This window comes from Eretmochelys imbricata, chromosome 1, assembly GCF_965152235.1.
Source record: "Eretmochelys imbricata isolate rEreImb1 chromosome 1, rEreImb1.hap1, whole genome shotgun sequence".
NCBI lineage: Eukaryota > Metazoa > Chordata > Testudines > Cheloniidae > Eretmochelys > Eretmochelys imbricata.
In genome coordinates, this window is record NC_135572.1 from 287,690,692 (window position 1) to 287,706,174 (window position 15,483).

The 15,483-nt window shown below is 39.9% G+C and overlaps 1 protein-coding gene across 1 annotated transcript in view; it reads left to right on the top strand.

Annotated features, from left to right (window-relative positions):
* The window catches only part of PAWR (pro-apoptotic WT1 regulator), a 138,619-nt gene that overhangs the window by 107,904 nt on the left and 15,232 nt on the right, over positions 1 to 15,483 (top strand). Inside the window, exon 4 of the mRNA XM_077807719.1 lies at positions 7,877 to 7,911. Within this exon, the coding sequence (XP_077663845.1) occupies positions 7,877 to 7,911 (35 nt within the window). The remainder of the gene's footprint in view (positions 1 to 7,876; positions 7,912 to 15,483) is intronic.

Consider the following 15,483-nt stretch of genomic DNA (forward strand, 5'->3'; position numbering starts at 1 on the left):
GGTTATCTTAATACCACTGCCAAATTTTCTAACCACTATACACAGCTCCGAATATGATGAACAGCTCTGCAGATGGACTTTAGAAAAACTGAGGAACCACTTACTGTACCTCATCTGACAGGACATCACAGAGCAGACAAAACCGTGCTCTTGATCGTTACATTGATTGATTGCGTCAGGGGAAAAAAATAACTGTGAAATCCTTAACAAAGATCACATCTACCACAGTCTGTCCACTGCTGAGGGGACAGCTATACAGTCCCTGACATCTAATCACCAGATAGTGATCAAACCTGCAGACAAAAGGGGCACCATCCTCAACTATGATGACTATGTTAAGGGGTTCAACTGACAACTCTCTGACACCACCTACTATAAAGAACTCAAAGAAGACCTCTTATGATAGTTTATCCTAAATTTCTGGGTATAATCAAATCCTTTCTCAGACAACTCCAAGAGAAACTTTATAAACTCATGCCCCATGAACCTACTCCAGGGCCCTTCTACATGCTTCCAAAGATGTACAAACAAGGGAACCTAGGCAGACCCATCATATCTGGCCATGGCGCTCTTACCGAAGTAATATCGGGACTCGTAGAAACCATCCTCAAAGAGAAGACCACACAAAGGACCAGCTTCCTCCAGGACACAACCCACTTGCCCCACAAACTCCATGACATTTACAACCTCCCGCAGAACACCATCTTTGCCACCAGGGTTTTCATTTCTGTCTACACCAACATCCCTCACAATGACAGCATAGCTGCCTGCCTCAAATATTTATAAGACAATGGATAACCCTCAGATAGCCACCCCAAATACATCACCAAACTCATCCATTTCTTCCTCATCATAAGTTTTACATTTAACAACAAATACTTTGTCCAAACCATGAGAACAGCCATTGGTACTAGAATGGCTCCTCAATATACCAACTTTGAAGAAGAATTTCTGGACAAATGCACCAGGAAATCAGTGAAATACCTGCAATACATGGATGATATTTTCATCTTATAGACAGATGACTTAAACTCCCTCATAGATTTCCATTACAACTTAAACAACCATCACCTGTCCTTTAAACTCCCTGGATCACTCCTATACTAACATCAACTTTCTGGAAACCACAATCAGTTTCAACAATGGAAGCCTATGAATAACTATATACAAGAAGCCCACAAATCAGCACACCTACCTTCATAGATCCAGTAACCACCCCAAACACACCAAGAAATCTATCTGCAACCGGGTACTTAGATACTATAGAATATGTTCTGAGGAGAAAGTCAGGGATGTACACCTTAGCACACTCAAAACTTCCTTCACCAAACAAGGGCACTCCACCAGAGAAGTAGATTGCATCATGGAATGGGCCAAATACCCAGAGACAACCTGCTTCAATACAGAAATAAAACCCCCTCCGACTGCACACCCCTAGTTGTCACCTATCATAGAAGATTAGGGTTGGAAGAGACCTTAGGAGGTCATCTAGTCCAACCCACTGCTCAAAGCAGGACCAACCCCAACTAAATCATCCCAGCAAGGGCTTTGACAAACTGAACCGTAAAAACCTCCAAGGATTGAGATTCCACCACCTTCCTAGGTAACCCATTCCAGTGCTTTACCACCCTCCTAGTGAAAAAGTTTTTCCTAATATCCAACCTAGCTCAGCTTGAGACCATTGCTGCTTCTTCTGTCATTTGCCGCCATTGAGAACAGCCTAGCTCCATCCTCTTTGGAACCCCCCTTCAAGTAGTTGAAGGCTGCTATCAAATCCCCCCTCACTCTTCTCTTCTTCTGCGGACTAAATAAGCTTTGTTCCCTCCGCCTCTCCTCATAAGTCTCTCCTCATAGACTCTCTCCAATTTGTCCACAACTTTTCTATAGTGGGGGGCCCAAAACTGGATGCAATACTCCAGATGTGGCCTCACCAGTGGCGATATAGGGGAATAATCACTGGCAATGCTCCTACTAATGCAGCCCAATATGCCGTTAGTCAACAGCGTGCCCTTGTTACTAAGAAGGCTCATATCCAGCTTCTCGTCCACTGTAATCCCCAGGTCTTTCTACAGAACTGTCCCCAGCCTTTAGCAGTGCATGGGATTCTTCCATCCTAAGTGCAGGACTCTGCACACGTCCTTGTTGAACCTCATCAGATTTCTTTTGGCCCAATTCTCCAATTTGTCTAGGTCACTCTGGACCCTATCGATCTCCTCCAGCATATCTACCTCTTGTAGAAGCGAGAGAATAACTGCTCGTATGTACTGATTCGGTTCTTTGCCTCTTTTGAGACTGTTATAGGATACTAGTTAGTGTCAATCATGGTGCTGGGTTTTTTTAATAACATGGACTGATGTTCTGGGGAGTTAGACTGAGATCACCAAATTCCTTTCACATAAGGTAACAAACAGCCATCTCTTCACACACTATTGATTTGGCCATATTTTGACTAGTGGTTGAAGGCTGAAAAGTGCTATGTCCCATATTCCATTTCCTGAGCCTTCTGGTCCCCCATATAAAAATATTTATATAGGCCACTCTCTAGATTAAAAATAAGGGGGCAGAGTGGCATTCTGTGGAATTGCTGAGTATTAGATCCATGTTCATTTTGACTCTTCTGTCACTAGGCTAATAGAAGTGAAAAATGGAGATCAAGGAGAGGAGAACAAGGAAGGACAGTAATTCTTGAACTCGGAGTGCTGACAGTTCAGACCTTGGTTCCAGAGGGAGTTCCCCCTTGTATGTGATAGTGAATCTGTACCTTTTGTTACTGTGAGGAAGTGATTAAAAAGATCATTTTTCTTTAATAAAATAAAGCTTTATTCAATGAAATATCATTTGGTGGTCAAATGTTATTCTGGAGCATGGAGGAAAAGGGCTTAGAATGATCTCTATTCTGTGGCACCTGACGATTCCGCTGTACTTGCTGAATCTTCCAGTGATCACTATTGCTAGGTTATGGCAGCTTGGAGCTACCTAAGTGGAACAAAGCTTGCTGAAATGTATAGAAGAATTGGGTTCTTCCAGTCTTCACCCTCACTTCAGCCTATTTTAAATCTCTTAACTCTTGTTGTTTCCCCTGTTATATGGTGTTATTATTAATGATCAATAAACATAGAGCAAGGATGATGATGATAATAATTATTATATATAATAACTCAGTGTAATAATGTAACTAGGGCATGAAGAAATAAGATCTTGAGGAAAGTTCAGGGCGGATGGGACTTGATCATATATTTAGGCTCACAAGCAGTGAGCTGTAATAATAAACTTTGTACAAGTTAGCCCCTTCCTGTAGGATTTCCAGTGAATCCTGTCTTCTGTTTCTCTTGTAGATCACAAACTTTTTTGTGGCAAATTACTTCCTCTGTTTTTGTTTTATTGAATTTTGTTGCTTTACAAATAATGCAAATAGTTTAAAGAAGTACATGATGCTGTTTGGGACACAAGTGTGTGTTTTTGTTTTTGGGGGGGCAGGAGCATAGAATTGCTGCATTAACTTATGAGTCGTGAAACTTTATATAACACCGTATTGTAATGTAATAAATTTGGTACTGTTTCTTGCATCCTTCCACTTTTATAAAGCCATACTCTTTGCCACTGAGAGTTCACTGCTACAGGGCTGGGGGGAGGGGAAATGTAAGTGAATAAATCTTGGTAAACTTAATGTCACAATTTTAAAGTTCTATTTCCATGGTCATCCAGAGCTAGAAGTGACTGTTTCCTCTTTGAAAGCTGTCAAATACTAGTTTTTGAATGGTATAAAAGTCCCACTTTTAGCCATCATGAATTGTAAAATAGCTAACATGATGTCAGATTAAAATAGTTAGCTTGCATCTTTCCATAATGAGATCATAATTTTCTTTATCATCTCTGGCTAATTTACTTTTGTACTCTTATCTACACTCAAGACATTACTCCCTTAACACCCAGGATGCGAAGGGCTTCTAGAGACTTCTTACAAGAGCGGAAACTACAATATCTATTACCTTTTGCTTCATTGATAAACTTAGACCTTTAGATCATCCTTAATCAGTAGGTGTCTTGTTGCATTCTTTACTATAATCAGTGATGATGATTGTTCAGCCTCATTAGGCACCTTTTCCCTTGCTTAACTTTTCTAAATGTTTCCTCAATTTTAAACTATTTGTCTTTATTGTTGCAACCAGCTTTGTCTTTGACCAAAAGAATAATTGATTCCTCTTCTTTTTAGGACATCCCATTAAATATTTGTAGACGTGCTCTGTCTAACCCCAGCCATCTTTTCACTAGATTGAACGTGTCCTGCCTTTCCATGTATATCCTCTCTAAACCTCTGATCTTGCGTGGCCACTGGGTATTGACGTGATTATATCCTTGCATATAATATTTCTGTTTCTTAATGTACATAATGTATTTTATTAAAGTACTGTAACAAGGGGAAAAAACATGTCTTCTTGACTCTGCTTTTCTTCCATTTTCCTCTCTACAATGTCAGAATAGAAAAGTGATGATTTTTTTTAATAATAAAGAGAAATGGTGAATTCTACTTCCACTAGAACTTTACCTACTCACACTGGGGGGGTGGGGAGGAGAGGAGGGAAAACCACACAGAGCCTGAAGAGGAATAGGTTGCTGTAAAACTCTCTGAATACGCACATTTGTTTTTCAGCATCTTTAAGTGGGTAATCATAGGATACTCCTACCAGTTGGCATAATAAAAAAAATAATTGAATGATCATTTTTTGGCAAAGATCCCTCAGCAGGGTATAAAATGCTATATTCATTTCTGCTGTTCCAGTGCACACCAAAAAAAAACAAAACCAAAAAAACCCCCCAGAACCAGTACAATTGGGGAAATGATTCAGGGTAGCTCAGTTTCTTTATTACAGAAAAAGAATACAACACTGAATAGTTATTCAGTAAGCTATCAGTTTTGTTTTAATCCCAGAGCATCTTTGAAGACATGGAGCACTACAGCATCACCATTCATTCCTGTCCATGATTTGTTTCTCTATTGAGCCCAGCCTGCTTGTGTCCCTGTGTACAATATCCCACCATTTAGCCAGTGGTCAGCCTCTAGGACAAACTGATCTTGGTTGTGCTTACGTTATTTTCTTTGCCACTATGTGATCTGTTTTTTTCTGCATTATATATCTATAATTATTTGAATTATCAGAATCTCCTTTCTTCAAGATAGTACAGCTATGGCTGTTAGCCAGTTGTCTAATAGCTCCTCTTGCTCAGATACGTCCTGTTTTTTTCCTTATGCTTTGATAGCACTGGTTGCACTGGCTTTTAGCAGTTGATGTTGATGTTTAGCTGTTAATGTTGTTTATTCCTGCAGCTTTCCCATTTAACTGCTTCACTGCTCTTACTTTATCTGATGGTGGTTCAGAGCTGATATTCATTCTGCCTTGCGATCTGCCCTGTTTATCTTGCATGTCTAGAATGCTTGCTTCTAGGTGAAATGCAGGGTTCAGTACTTTGTCAAAATGTTCCTTCTGGGTTTCCAGCAACTCTTTGGCATTTGTTGCCCATTCACTGGCAGCCTTCTTCACCACTTGCATCATTGGCCTGATTGGGTTTTCACACAATTTCACCTTTTTGTATATTGTTTACACCTTGTTTTCTTGATGCCTTCTCTAGTTCTTGAGCATCTTCTTCCCAAACCTTTTGCTTTTCCAACCTTTGACTTCTCCACTTTGCATAATGCTTTTACTACTTTCACTTTCCAAGCATTCTTAGCTTGTTTACACCTTTCCTGTAATATTCTTGTTTCCTTGTCCAGTTTTTGTTTGCTTATGCATTCCAGTAACTTCCTCTGCTGTGTTTATTGCTTCCTTGAATATTTCCCCTCCCATCCGTACTGAGATTTCTTCATCATCGCAAATTAATGGCCTGAAATGCCCTGCAAGCGTTACCGTGTATTCCTCCCTTACAGAGCTATCCTTTAACTTATCAAGATCAAATTTGGCTCCAGTTGCACCATCTCTTTCTTTCACTTAATCTTAATTTTTCCTGCTAGAAGTTCATCATCGGTCACTGTTGGATGTTAGTCCATAGAAGTGCCATCTGTGCCTTTTTAATCCATAATGTGGTCAGTCTGGTTTTTTTGTCTGGCCATCCTTCTCCTCCATACCATTGATTCACAGCCCCTTATTCTGTAATATTCACTGCAACCTTCTAGGTTTCCCCAAGTTACACCCATTCACCGCCCAGAGAATGTATCTCTCTGCTGGAGGAAAGGAGTACTTGTGGCACCTTAGAGACTAACCAATTGATTTGAGCATAAGCTTTCGTGAGCTACAGCTCACTTCATCGGATGCATACTGTGGAAAGTGTAGAAGATCTTTTTATACACACAAAGCATGAAAAAATACCTTCCCCCACTCCACTCTCCTGCTGGTAACAGCTTATCTAGATCGCTTTAGATAAGCTGTTACCAGCAGGAGAGTGGAGTGGGGGGAGGTATTTTTTCATGCTTTGTGTGTATAAAAAGATCTTCTACACTTTCCACAGTATGCATCCGATGAAGTGAGCTGTAGCTCACGAAAGCTTATGCTCAAAGAAATTGGTTAGTCTCTCAGGTGCCACAAGTACTCCTTTTCTTTTTGCGAATACAGACTAACACGGCTGTTACTCTGATCTCTGCTGGAGGTATCCCAGCTATGGTTGATGGACCAAAATATCAGTTAAAAATACCCAGTTTGAAGTGTGTTGTTGCAAGAGGTATAGTTTCAAGGTCATAAAAAAAAAAAAAAAGGATCTAAGCTGAATACTATGAACACTAAAGAAAAATGAAACTCAGTTAATTGAAAAAATTAGATAAGTAAACACAAACTCTGAATCCTGGGACTGCTTGAAATGTAGAAAGCTCTTATATTGACAAGTTCTATATTTAACTGTAACACTTAAAGAAAAACAGGCCTAGGCAGCATTGTAGACCACTTAGTGAAAACCTGCATCCATTACATAGCAGCGGTGAAAAAAGCAAACATGTTAATTGCTTGCATTAAGAAAGGTAGAGGTTTTCTAAAAGTAAAATAAATCCACGAACCAGTGATGAGTACAAAGCTGATTCTGTCAAGTTTGAAGCTCAAACATACGTTTTGCAACATTTGAACTATTGTCTAGAAATATTTCTAGCTCTTATTATGTGAAGATAATCTTGCAAGCATGATCTGACTGCAAATGAACACAGTACTGTCTCACTGAGTCTGCAGACAGAATACTCCAGTGTTGCTGATCAGCAGTTACAAAATGAAATTAAAACACTGGTCAGTTTTACTTTTGTCCTTCAGTAGTGGCCCTAAAGAATCATAGCAGTTTCACTCAGCTGTCCTTTGATAAACCTAGGAGCAGCAGTAGAAACAGACATTGGAGTTTTGATAAGGAAGGGTAGAATAATGGAGAGACATCTATACTTTCAGTAGCCAGAACATTCTGGAAGGTAAAAGGGTCTTCAGATTTATGACACCTACTAACCAAAGGCTGAAATGAAAAACTTCCAGTTGGGGGTCTAGAAAGAGTGTCTTTGTAGCAATCTCAGACCCTGCCCCTTAACAGCTGAGTGGTGCAGGGATCTGGATTTTGCAGCACATGGATGAGGCAGGGATCTGGATTTCTCATCAGAATTTTGGCTCTACCTTTGCTGTGGGGCCCTTTCTTCTTCTCCCCACCCCAGTCCATAGTTACTACCTGCTGTTACTTTTGGACTAGTAGGTCATAGAGAGGATAATGTAAAAGCTAGATGAATATCTTGATCTGAAATTGCAAGTATATTGTATTTGTAAATTGCTTGTATATGAGATGGTTGAGTGTTCATAAAAGCATTAGTGTACTTAATGAAAAGCATGAAATTATATTTTCCTTCTGTGTTTTCAATTTCTTCTAGGAATCCTCTAGGACAGTTCCAAGCAGATTTAAAAGGTAAGGGACTTAGTTTTTAAACGTGTTTTATAATATTCTTTGCATATTGTGAACCTGTCTAAAGCAAAATGAAGTTCATTAAACATTTGGAATATTTGTCAACAGTAGGGCCTTCCCTCTGCTGTAAATATCATGACCTGATTTTTGGGCTAGTATTTAATCACAGGACCTGAGTAAGAGATGTAACAATCTCTTAATAGTTCTTTTATTATTTTGCCATTTTTTAAACAACTAAGCCAGCATTTTATCTGATTTTACTGGAGTTGGTGCTCTCCACAGGTAAGCTGGCTTTTGGCTGAAGTAATGTAGGAGCCACCTGTTTTTCTCAATCTTGCATGTGAACCACCACTCTGAGGTTTAATGTTTGAAGTTAGTTTTCTTGCTGTCTATGCTAACGTCAGTTTAAATTGCCAGTATTTGTTTGAGTCACTCAAACGGTTTGTGGGACAGTTTGTCCTTGGGCTAATTTGGTATTGTCCTATTCACCAACATACCTGCCACTAGAGAGAGACCTGCCCCAAACTCTGTTTTCTATTCCTTAATGTCTTGTTCGTAGCCTTTGAGCCAAGCAGTCTTGTGGTCCTAATCTTGGTACTTCAGAGAAGAATAGCGCTTCAGTAGTTTGTTTGGTACGGTGGGGGAAGAGTATAGAAATCCAATAACTTGTAATTTTTGGCAACCTAAAAGTAATCTAGATACAGCCATCCTTTACTACTTGGTTTCAGTCAGTTTATTAGGAAGTATTAGTGAGAATCTGTGGACATGTCAGCTAAAACAAAACCTATTTCAATAGATCTTTGTTTTAAACTCAACCAAAGAATGTTCCCTTTTTACTGTCCTTTATTCAAAAGCTACTTTGACATGCCTTTGTGTTTTCCTGATTAGGTAAAGATAATCTTTTTGTTCTCTCTACCAAATTTATTTTCTGTCTTCATAGGCTATTGTATTAGAATAGTTGTAACCAACCCTTAGTATCTCAACTAGTGTGGAGTGGCATACTACCCCACAGAATTGTTCGTCCTTCCTTTTATGTCTGTGGCTGATATTCTGCATCCTCGGTAGTCTTAGGGCTAGTCTTCACTAGAAGCACTACAGCGGCACAGCTGCACTGATGACGCTGGGCCTCTGTAGTGCGTCTGGTGAAGATGCTTTATGCCGATAGAAGAGAGCTCTCCTGTCGGCATAATAAAACTACTTCCGCGAGAAGCTTTCCTGCTGAAATAGCGCTGTCAACACCAGCGCTTAGGTCAGTGTAACTTACGTCACTCAAGGGACTGGCTTGTTCACATCCCTAAGCCACATAAGTTATACCAACATAAGTGGGTGGCGTTCAAGCCCTTAGTACTATGTTGTATGTGAATACTTCCCATTGTTACAGCATTTCCTCTTCCTGGCCAATCATTTTCTCAAAGAATAATGAACAGAGTTGTCGTCCATAGCCTCCCACCCTTGTCTCTTGTCCACTTTGCATTCAAACTCTCAGTTTCCTCTTCCACGCTACATGGGCCCAGCAGAGAACACTCACTGAGAGCACAGGAGAGACTCCCTACTTTCAGCTCCAGTGAAACTGGAGCGCCTCAGTAGGTTAGAAGGCCAACCAGTACTACAGGTTTTATTTCCTGTCAGAGTGATGTAGATGCAGATTCCCTGATGTGGATGTAGATTCCCCTCTCCTAGTTAAACACACATTCTATTGATAGAGAAGTCTTTGTCCTGAAACCTTGTGGACAGGAAGCATCGTGCTTCTTGACAACTGTCATGTCTTGACCAGACAAACCGAGTCTGCCTCACTAAATGACAGGACAATGAAAGTTCAGTATGCTGATCTTAGTTTACAGTTGCGGGACCCTGCCTCTGGATTTCCTGTAATCAAAAACCCTTCAACATTGCAAGTATCTGCCATTCTGCTATCACTGGAAGCATTTTCAGTACAGTGCCAGTCTCTCCTTTTTGATTTTTGAACCTTGTTAAGGGCCTTTACCTAGGTGATCTTGGACATGGTTGTGTGAGGGATCCATGTTGACCCTTTCCTGGGTGACTTCTGCTCATCACATCTTCAAAGGAGAAGCATTCTAGGATTTGTCTGCAAGCATGAATTTGTTACGTGCAAAAGAAAATAATCACCCCTTTTCAGTACGCAGGCTGCAACATCTGGGTATTGTCCAAGACAAAATCAAATGCAGCTACCAGTCATGTTGTGTTGAAAATCCTTCCCCATGAGGGCTCTGTAGAGGGCAAAGAAGTTCATTCCCTGAAGTAAGACTTAACTCAACGAATTGAAGCCCAGGATATTTTTTCAGAACCAGAGAGGAATCCTCATCCAGTTTTCAACAATAAGGAGCGCATTTAGAATCCCAAGTGACGAAAATTAGCTATACAGAATCAAAGAAAAGCACCACCTAGTTAGAGCACACTTCCTCTGCTGTGTTTTCCACCAAGCAGTATTTGATAAGCAGGTTATAGTCCTAGCTAACCCCAGCATCTTCTGAATGTCTTCAATTAAATCCTAACCCAGAGCTGTGTGCCTCATTTTACTCATTCCAAGCTGTCAAACCTATGGATTTTTCCAGTCCCCGGAGTTGTTATGTGGGCACTCATTTTTTGGGAGTCAAGCATGCATCCCTTTGAAGTAACTTTGATTTTTCTGAGTGGGTTATGATTATATCACCTGGCCTAAAAAACGAATTTATTTGAATATATAATTGTTGGTTTCATGGTGAAATGATACGATCGGGCTGTCTTTATTTGAATGTTTGATCATAGAGTGCATATCCACAGGAATCAACTTTTTTGTTAACAGAAATTCAGTTGAAAATATAACATCAAGGCAAGGAATTAAACACAGAAGTGTTGGAAAAAGTACAGATACGGTTCACTTTAACATCTCATTTTGAATTCCATTTACTAGCTCTGGAGCTATTTAGCTTCTATGATCAAGTGTTTTTAAAATGTCTTAGTCTTAATTTAAGAAAACTACAAACTTGCAAATCAGCGTTTAAAAATAACCCCAAGGTTTTACAATGGTCTATGGATCAGACAGATTTGGCTGAATCAATTTACAATAAGAGTCAGATGAGAACCTCTTTGTCAAGGCTGATTTCCCACTCTGACACTTGGAGTGCAGAAGGTGGGGGCCCGCAAGGATTCTAAAAACTAATACCAGCCACTCCAGGCATGTATTAAACTCCTAAGGGTACAGCTTTTCTCTCATCTTGGATGGGTTGATGCTGCCACTATCCAAGTGCAAAAAAATCCCTTTGAGAACCTAGGAAGGCTCACTTGGGCATTCCTTCCTGTGGGGTACCCACAAGCTCCTTCACTCCCCCCCTCCCACTTCTGGGAAGAGCTGAGAAAGAAAATAAAGAAAATCAGCTGTTGCCACCAGCTAATTAAACAACATGTGCACAAACCTCTTAGGACACAAAAATCCAATCCTGTTTTTTAAAAAAGGTAAATTTTATTAAAAACAAAAAGAAAGAAAATAGTTTGGAATTTAGGCTTTTTGCTAGATTTAAAAAAAAAAAATTACAAGGATTAAGCATCAAGATAGCTCTCTTGAGGTCCAGCTTAAAGCTTACAAGCCAAACAAAAGCACCTGTGATTAGCACATAGGAGTCCACAAGCCATAAAGAAATAAAAGAGAAACCTAATCGCATCTTCCTAGACATTTCCTGATCTACTTACATATCTGGGGTTTCAAATGAGTACTTTGTAGGTATGATCTGATGGTTTTTTCAAAACTGGCCCAAAGCTTTTTACGGCATAGTTTCAGCCCTGTCTCTGCTCTCCAGGAGAACAACACAGACTGACAAAGGGGAAGTTTTTTTTCCCCAATTTTAAAAAGCTCTAGCCTTCCCATTGGCTCTTTTGGTCAGGTGCCCACTTCCTTCCTTTTACCCATGCAGAGACTTTACTTGCTTTGCCTTTAAAGGGTTAAAAACTACCACCAAGAGAGGTTTTATAGCTAGCTGGCTGGCTGGGTGTCCATAAAAGGGAGCTTACCCCCCCCCCCCACTTTAATTTATCACACTCTTGGTGACTCTTGCGGGGTATGCTCCCCTGATGGTTTTTATTCAGTACTGGAAATTGATACAATATGGCTTACAAATACAATAGAAGCCCCACTTCTTGGTTTTGTTCATTTACAGTACTGAACACTGAGATGAAGCCCAGAAGGTAGAAATTGTCCCCTCTAATTCCAAGCGATTGTATGTTGTGCTCTGAAATGCATTTTTAAAACCCTCATGTTAAATAACTTGTAAGAGATAAGTAGAGCTTAACTGGAAATACTATGAATGAAATGTTAAAGCCTTTTAGAACTTCTTGCTAAATGTCTGTCTTCAGTGAGTAAAAGCTTTCACCCATACCAGTTTCAGCTCCTGGGTCTCACTAAACCAAAATATGTAACCACAAAAATATTTTGTAACACCAGGATTCCCTTTATTTTTGTGGGGTTTTAAATGCTGCCTTTAACGGTTATGTTTGGGCCTCACGATAGACTTGTAGTCTCAACTAAGGTGTCTTATGTTTGGGAGGAGGCAGCTACCATGGTGCTAGACCATGAGTTTCTTTAAGATGGGATGGGGATATCAGGGTCCTCTGCAGGGTCTGAGAGAAGAAAGTTGGGTGGGCACATACACTCTGATCTTCTTACTCTTAATCCTCTTGTAGCCCTTATTGATGTTGTGCAGAGTTCTGCATACTAAGTTGTCCAACGTAACAAAAGTCCGTCCAACCCGTTTATATAATGTATAAAAAGAAAGCAAAAATTCAAGAAAGAGAAACTAAAAAGAAAGTAGATGTGTTTCTGGCTAAGAAAATTGATTAGGAGGCTTCAAGGCTCCTGTAACATCGTGTGTTGGCATGACATAAAGCTGAAACATTCTAGAAATACAAGGAAGTGTTTACAGTTTAAATAACAAAAATGTATTTTTGACTGGGTAACTTCAATGAGATGAGGTTGGCACCATTTTTGGATGCTGCTTATTTGGGAGCTATTGAAAGAACCAGTCGGACAATGAGGTGCATGGGGGAGCTGGATTGGAAGGAGCAGCCCTCACATCTGTCTGCTGGAATTCACTTTGTGGTTTTGCATAACACCACTGGGCCTTTTGTCTTGACCAGGCCAAGTCAGAGAGAGAGAGAGACCACCAGACATTACCACCTTCATTGGCTTTGGCTAAATCATGAACACCTAGGATGTGAGCTTAAACTCCTGCTTTTACCCTCTCCTTAGTGTTACTTTCCTTCTCTGTGTCTTCTCCTGTCTTTTTTTCTCATCCATCTAGTAAAGAGTTCAGCATAGCCAGCCAAGACATATCCACCCGCTTGCAATACTGCTGCAATCTTGTGACCTTAGAGATAAGCTTAAAGTAATGCCTTAAAAATCCTGAGGTTGATAAATTTGCCAGGTTTCAGAGTAGCTAACAAGACAGTGCTGTGCCTACAATTTCTGAGCCTATTGGATGTGAGCAAAATAAAACAGAAAATGCATGAAAATGAAAACCACGTAAATTGACTTTCCCTTTTTACCCAAAGGACAGTCATACTGTCAAGGAGGGAAATTTCCCTATTAAAAAAATTTGTATAACGAAGGAAAAAAGGAGTAAGGGTAATTTCTTTTTTCAAAATAAAAGCTGTGCTTCATTTTTAAAATTTCAAACGTTTTAATGTTCCTCTTCCACACACTGTTTGTTAAAAGGTTTTGATTATAGCAGTTACAATTCGGGGAGCTAGCAATAACTTTACAGAAAACTCTGTACTCTGCTTAACTATTTAATGTTGTAACAGTAACAAGGTTTTTATTAAACATCTTATCACTTGGGCCAGATTCTTTCCCTTATCAAAGCAACAGTGACTAGTGTGTTCAACGACATCCATTCTCATTTGCTAAACAATCCTAAAGCATCATTGTCTGACACCCAAATGATGACCTACTCAACTTAATGCTCAAATATGTCTTCAAATATAAGAACAGAAGCCTAGCTACAGCTATAATTAAGCTGTCAGATGTTCTTCCTGAAAAATTATAATATCAATTACTACCTATAGCCAAGGCAGCAAGAGGTTTCAACTGCAGGTTTTGAAACATGCACAAAAGTTAATCCAGTGCTAAACAAAACAAACACAGCATTGTTCCCTGGAAGTAGTTATGTTTTCACTTGGGTGGGAGACCAGGGCCTCAAACTGCTGTAGTAACCTCTTTTTCTGTGAGAAGCCGGAGTCTTCTAAGGTGCTATTTTGTATGATACCACAAAATCTTGTAGGCAAGTAAACAATACCTTATATTCAGTATCAAAAGCTGCTGATTAGTACTCGGCACGGCCAGTTCGTTTGCTTATTGCTAGAGGTAAATCAGCCATACACTCCCAGTTCTATGCCCACATCTGAACTAAAACTGATAAAATTAAACAATAATGGAGTACTAGTTTAGCTGGAACGGGCACATCATCCTGTTGATTATCTTCTCAAAAAAGGAAGTTCAGGACAGGATGATCATGTGAAAGGTTATTAAAGTCCAAAGATTGTTTCTTGAGTAAACAATGTTTAAACAACTATCCTCTGTGTAGGCATATTCAGTGGCTTGCCCTCCTGAAAAAGAACCTTAACTCTCAAAAGATAGAAAGGGGCCAGCGTGCGTCTTTTAATCTGCCGTGAAAGAGACAGCTTCATTTCACTGGTAGCTGGCTATAATGAATGTCCTAAACACACCCAGAACTTCAGTAATCCAAATTGAGTGAAAACCAGTTAATAGATGATATATATCTCTTCCCTTCTGCTTCCACTCTGTTCCCACAGAAGTGTTAAATCTGATTAGATTGATCTGAGAAATAAATTGACAGTTCTTTGCAATGAGAGAGATTTTGTTGTTGTGCTGAAGCAGCCCTCCTCAGACTCCCCAAAATTCTGCTGATCTGCATTTTGGAGATACAGCAGCCAACCTCATCCATGAGAACAACATAAGTACCAAACATTCTGATGCTGTTTCTTACACTTTCAGAGTGTTCCATCACAGACGTCTTTTGTAAATTGTCTGCATGATTTGTTGGCCTCTGAGGAAAGACGTGTTTGGAAAGGAGGGTTAGGTGCCACTATCTGTATTCCATGAACTGCAGATTATGTGCTGAGATTATTCTGCGATCTCATATAGTTCATCAGACCAAGAGCAAATCAGGCGTTTTATCCATGATTATATCCTGCATGGTAACAGTGTTATCAGTGACGAACCCCTTTTTAAATAGCAAGGGCAGGAATTTCGAGCCTCTGGTAGACGTTGCCTTGCACCCTTGGTATACAGCCTTGGATTAAGCTGAAAGGATTGACAGGAAATTATTTAATTTCTATCTGATAAAGGGACTTCTCTGCCCTCCCCACAAATTTTCTAATACCTGTCAGAATAGGTCTGTGAAATTCCTCTTCTTGTCCACCAGATCTCAAGAGATCCTCAGTGCTGCTCTACTTTCTTGGGCACTATGTGTGGCTATTGGTGGGGCACAGCTATCAGAGTAACTGGCCATCAGACAATTGATGGCATAATAAATTCTCTCTATCATTTTTCTGTTTCAGCTAAGT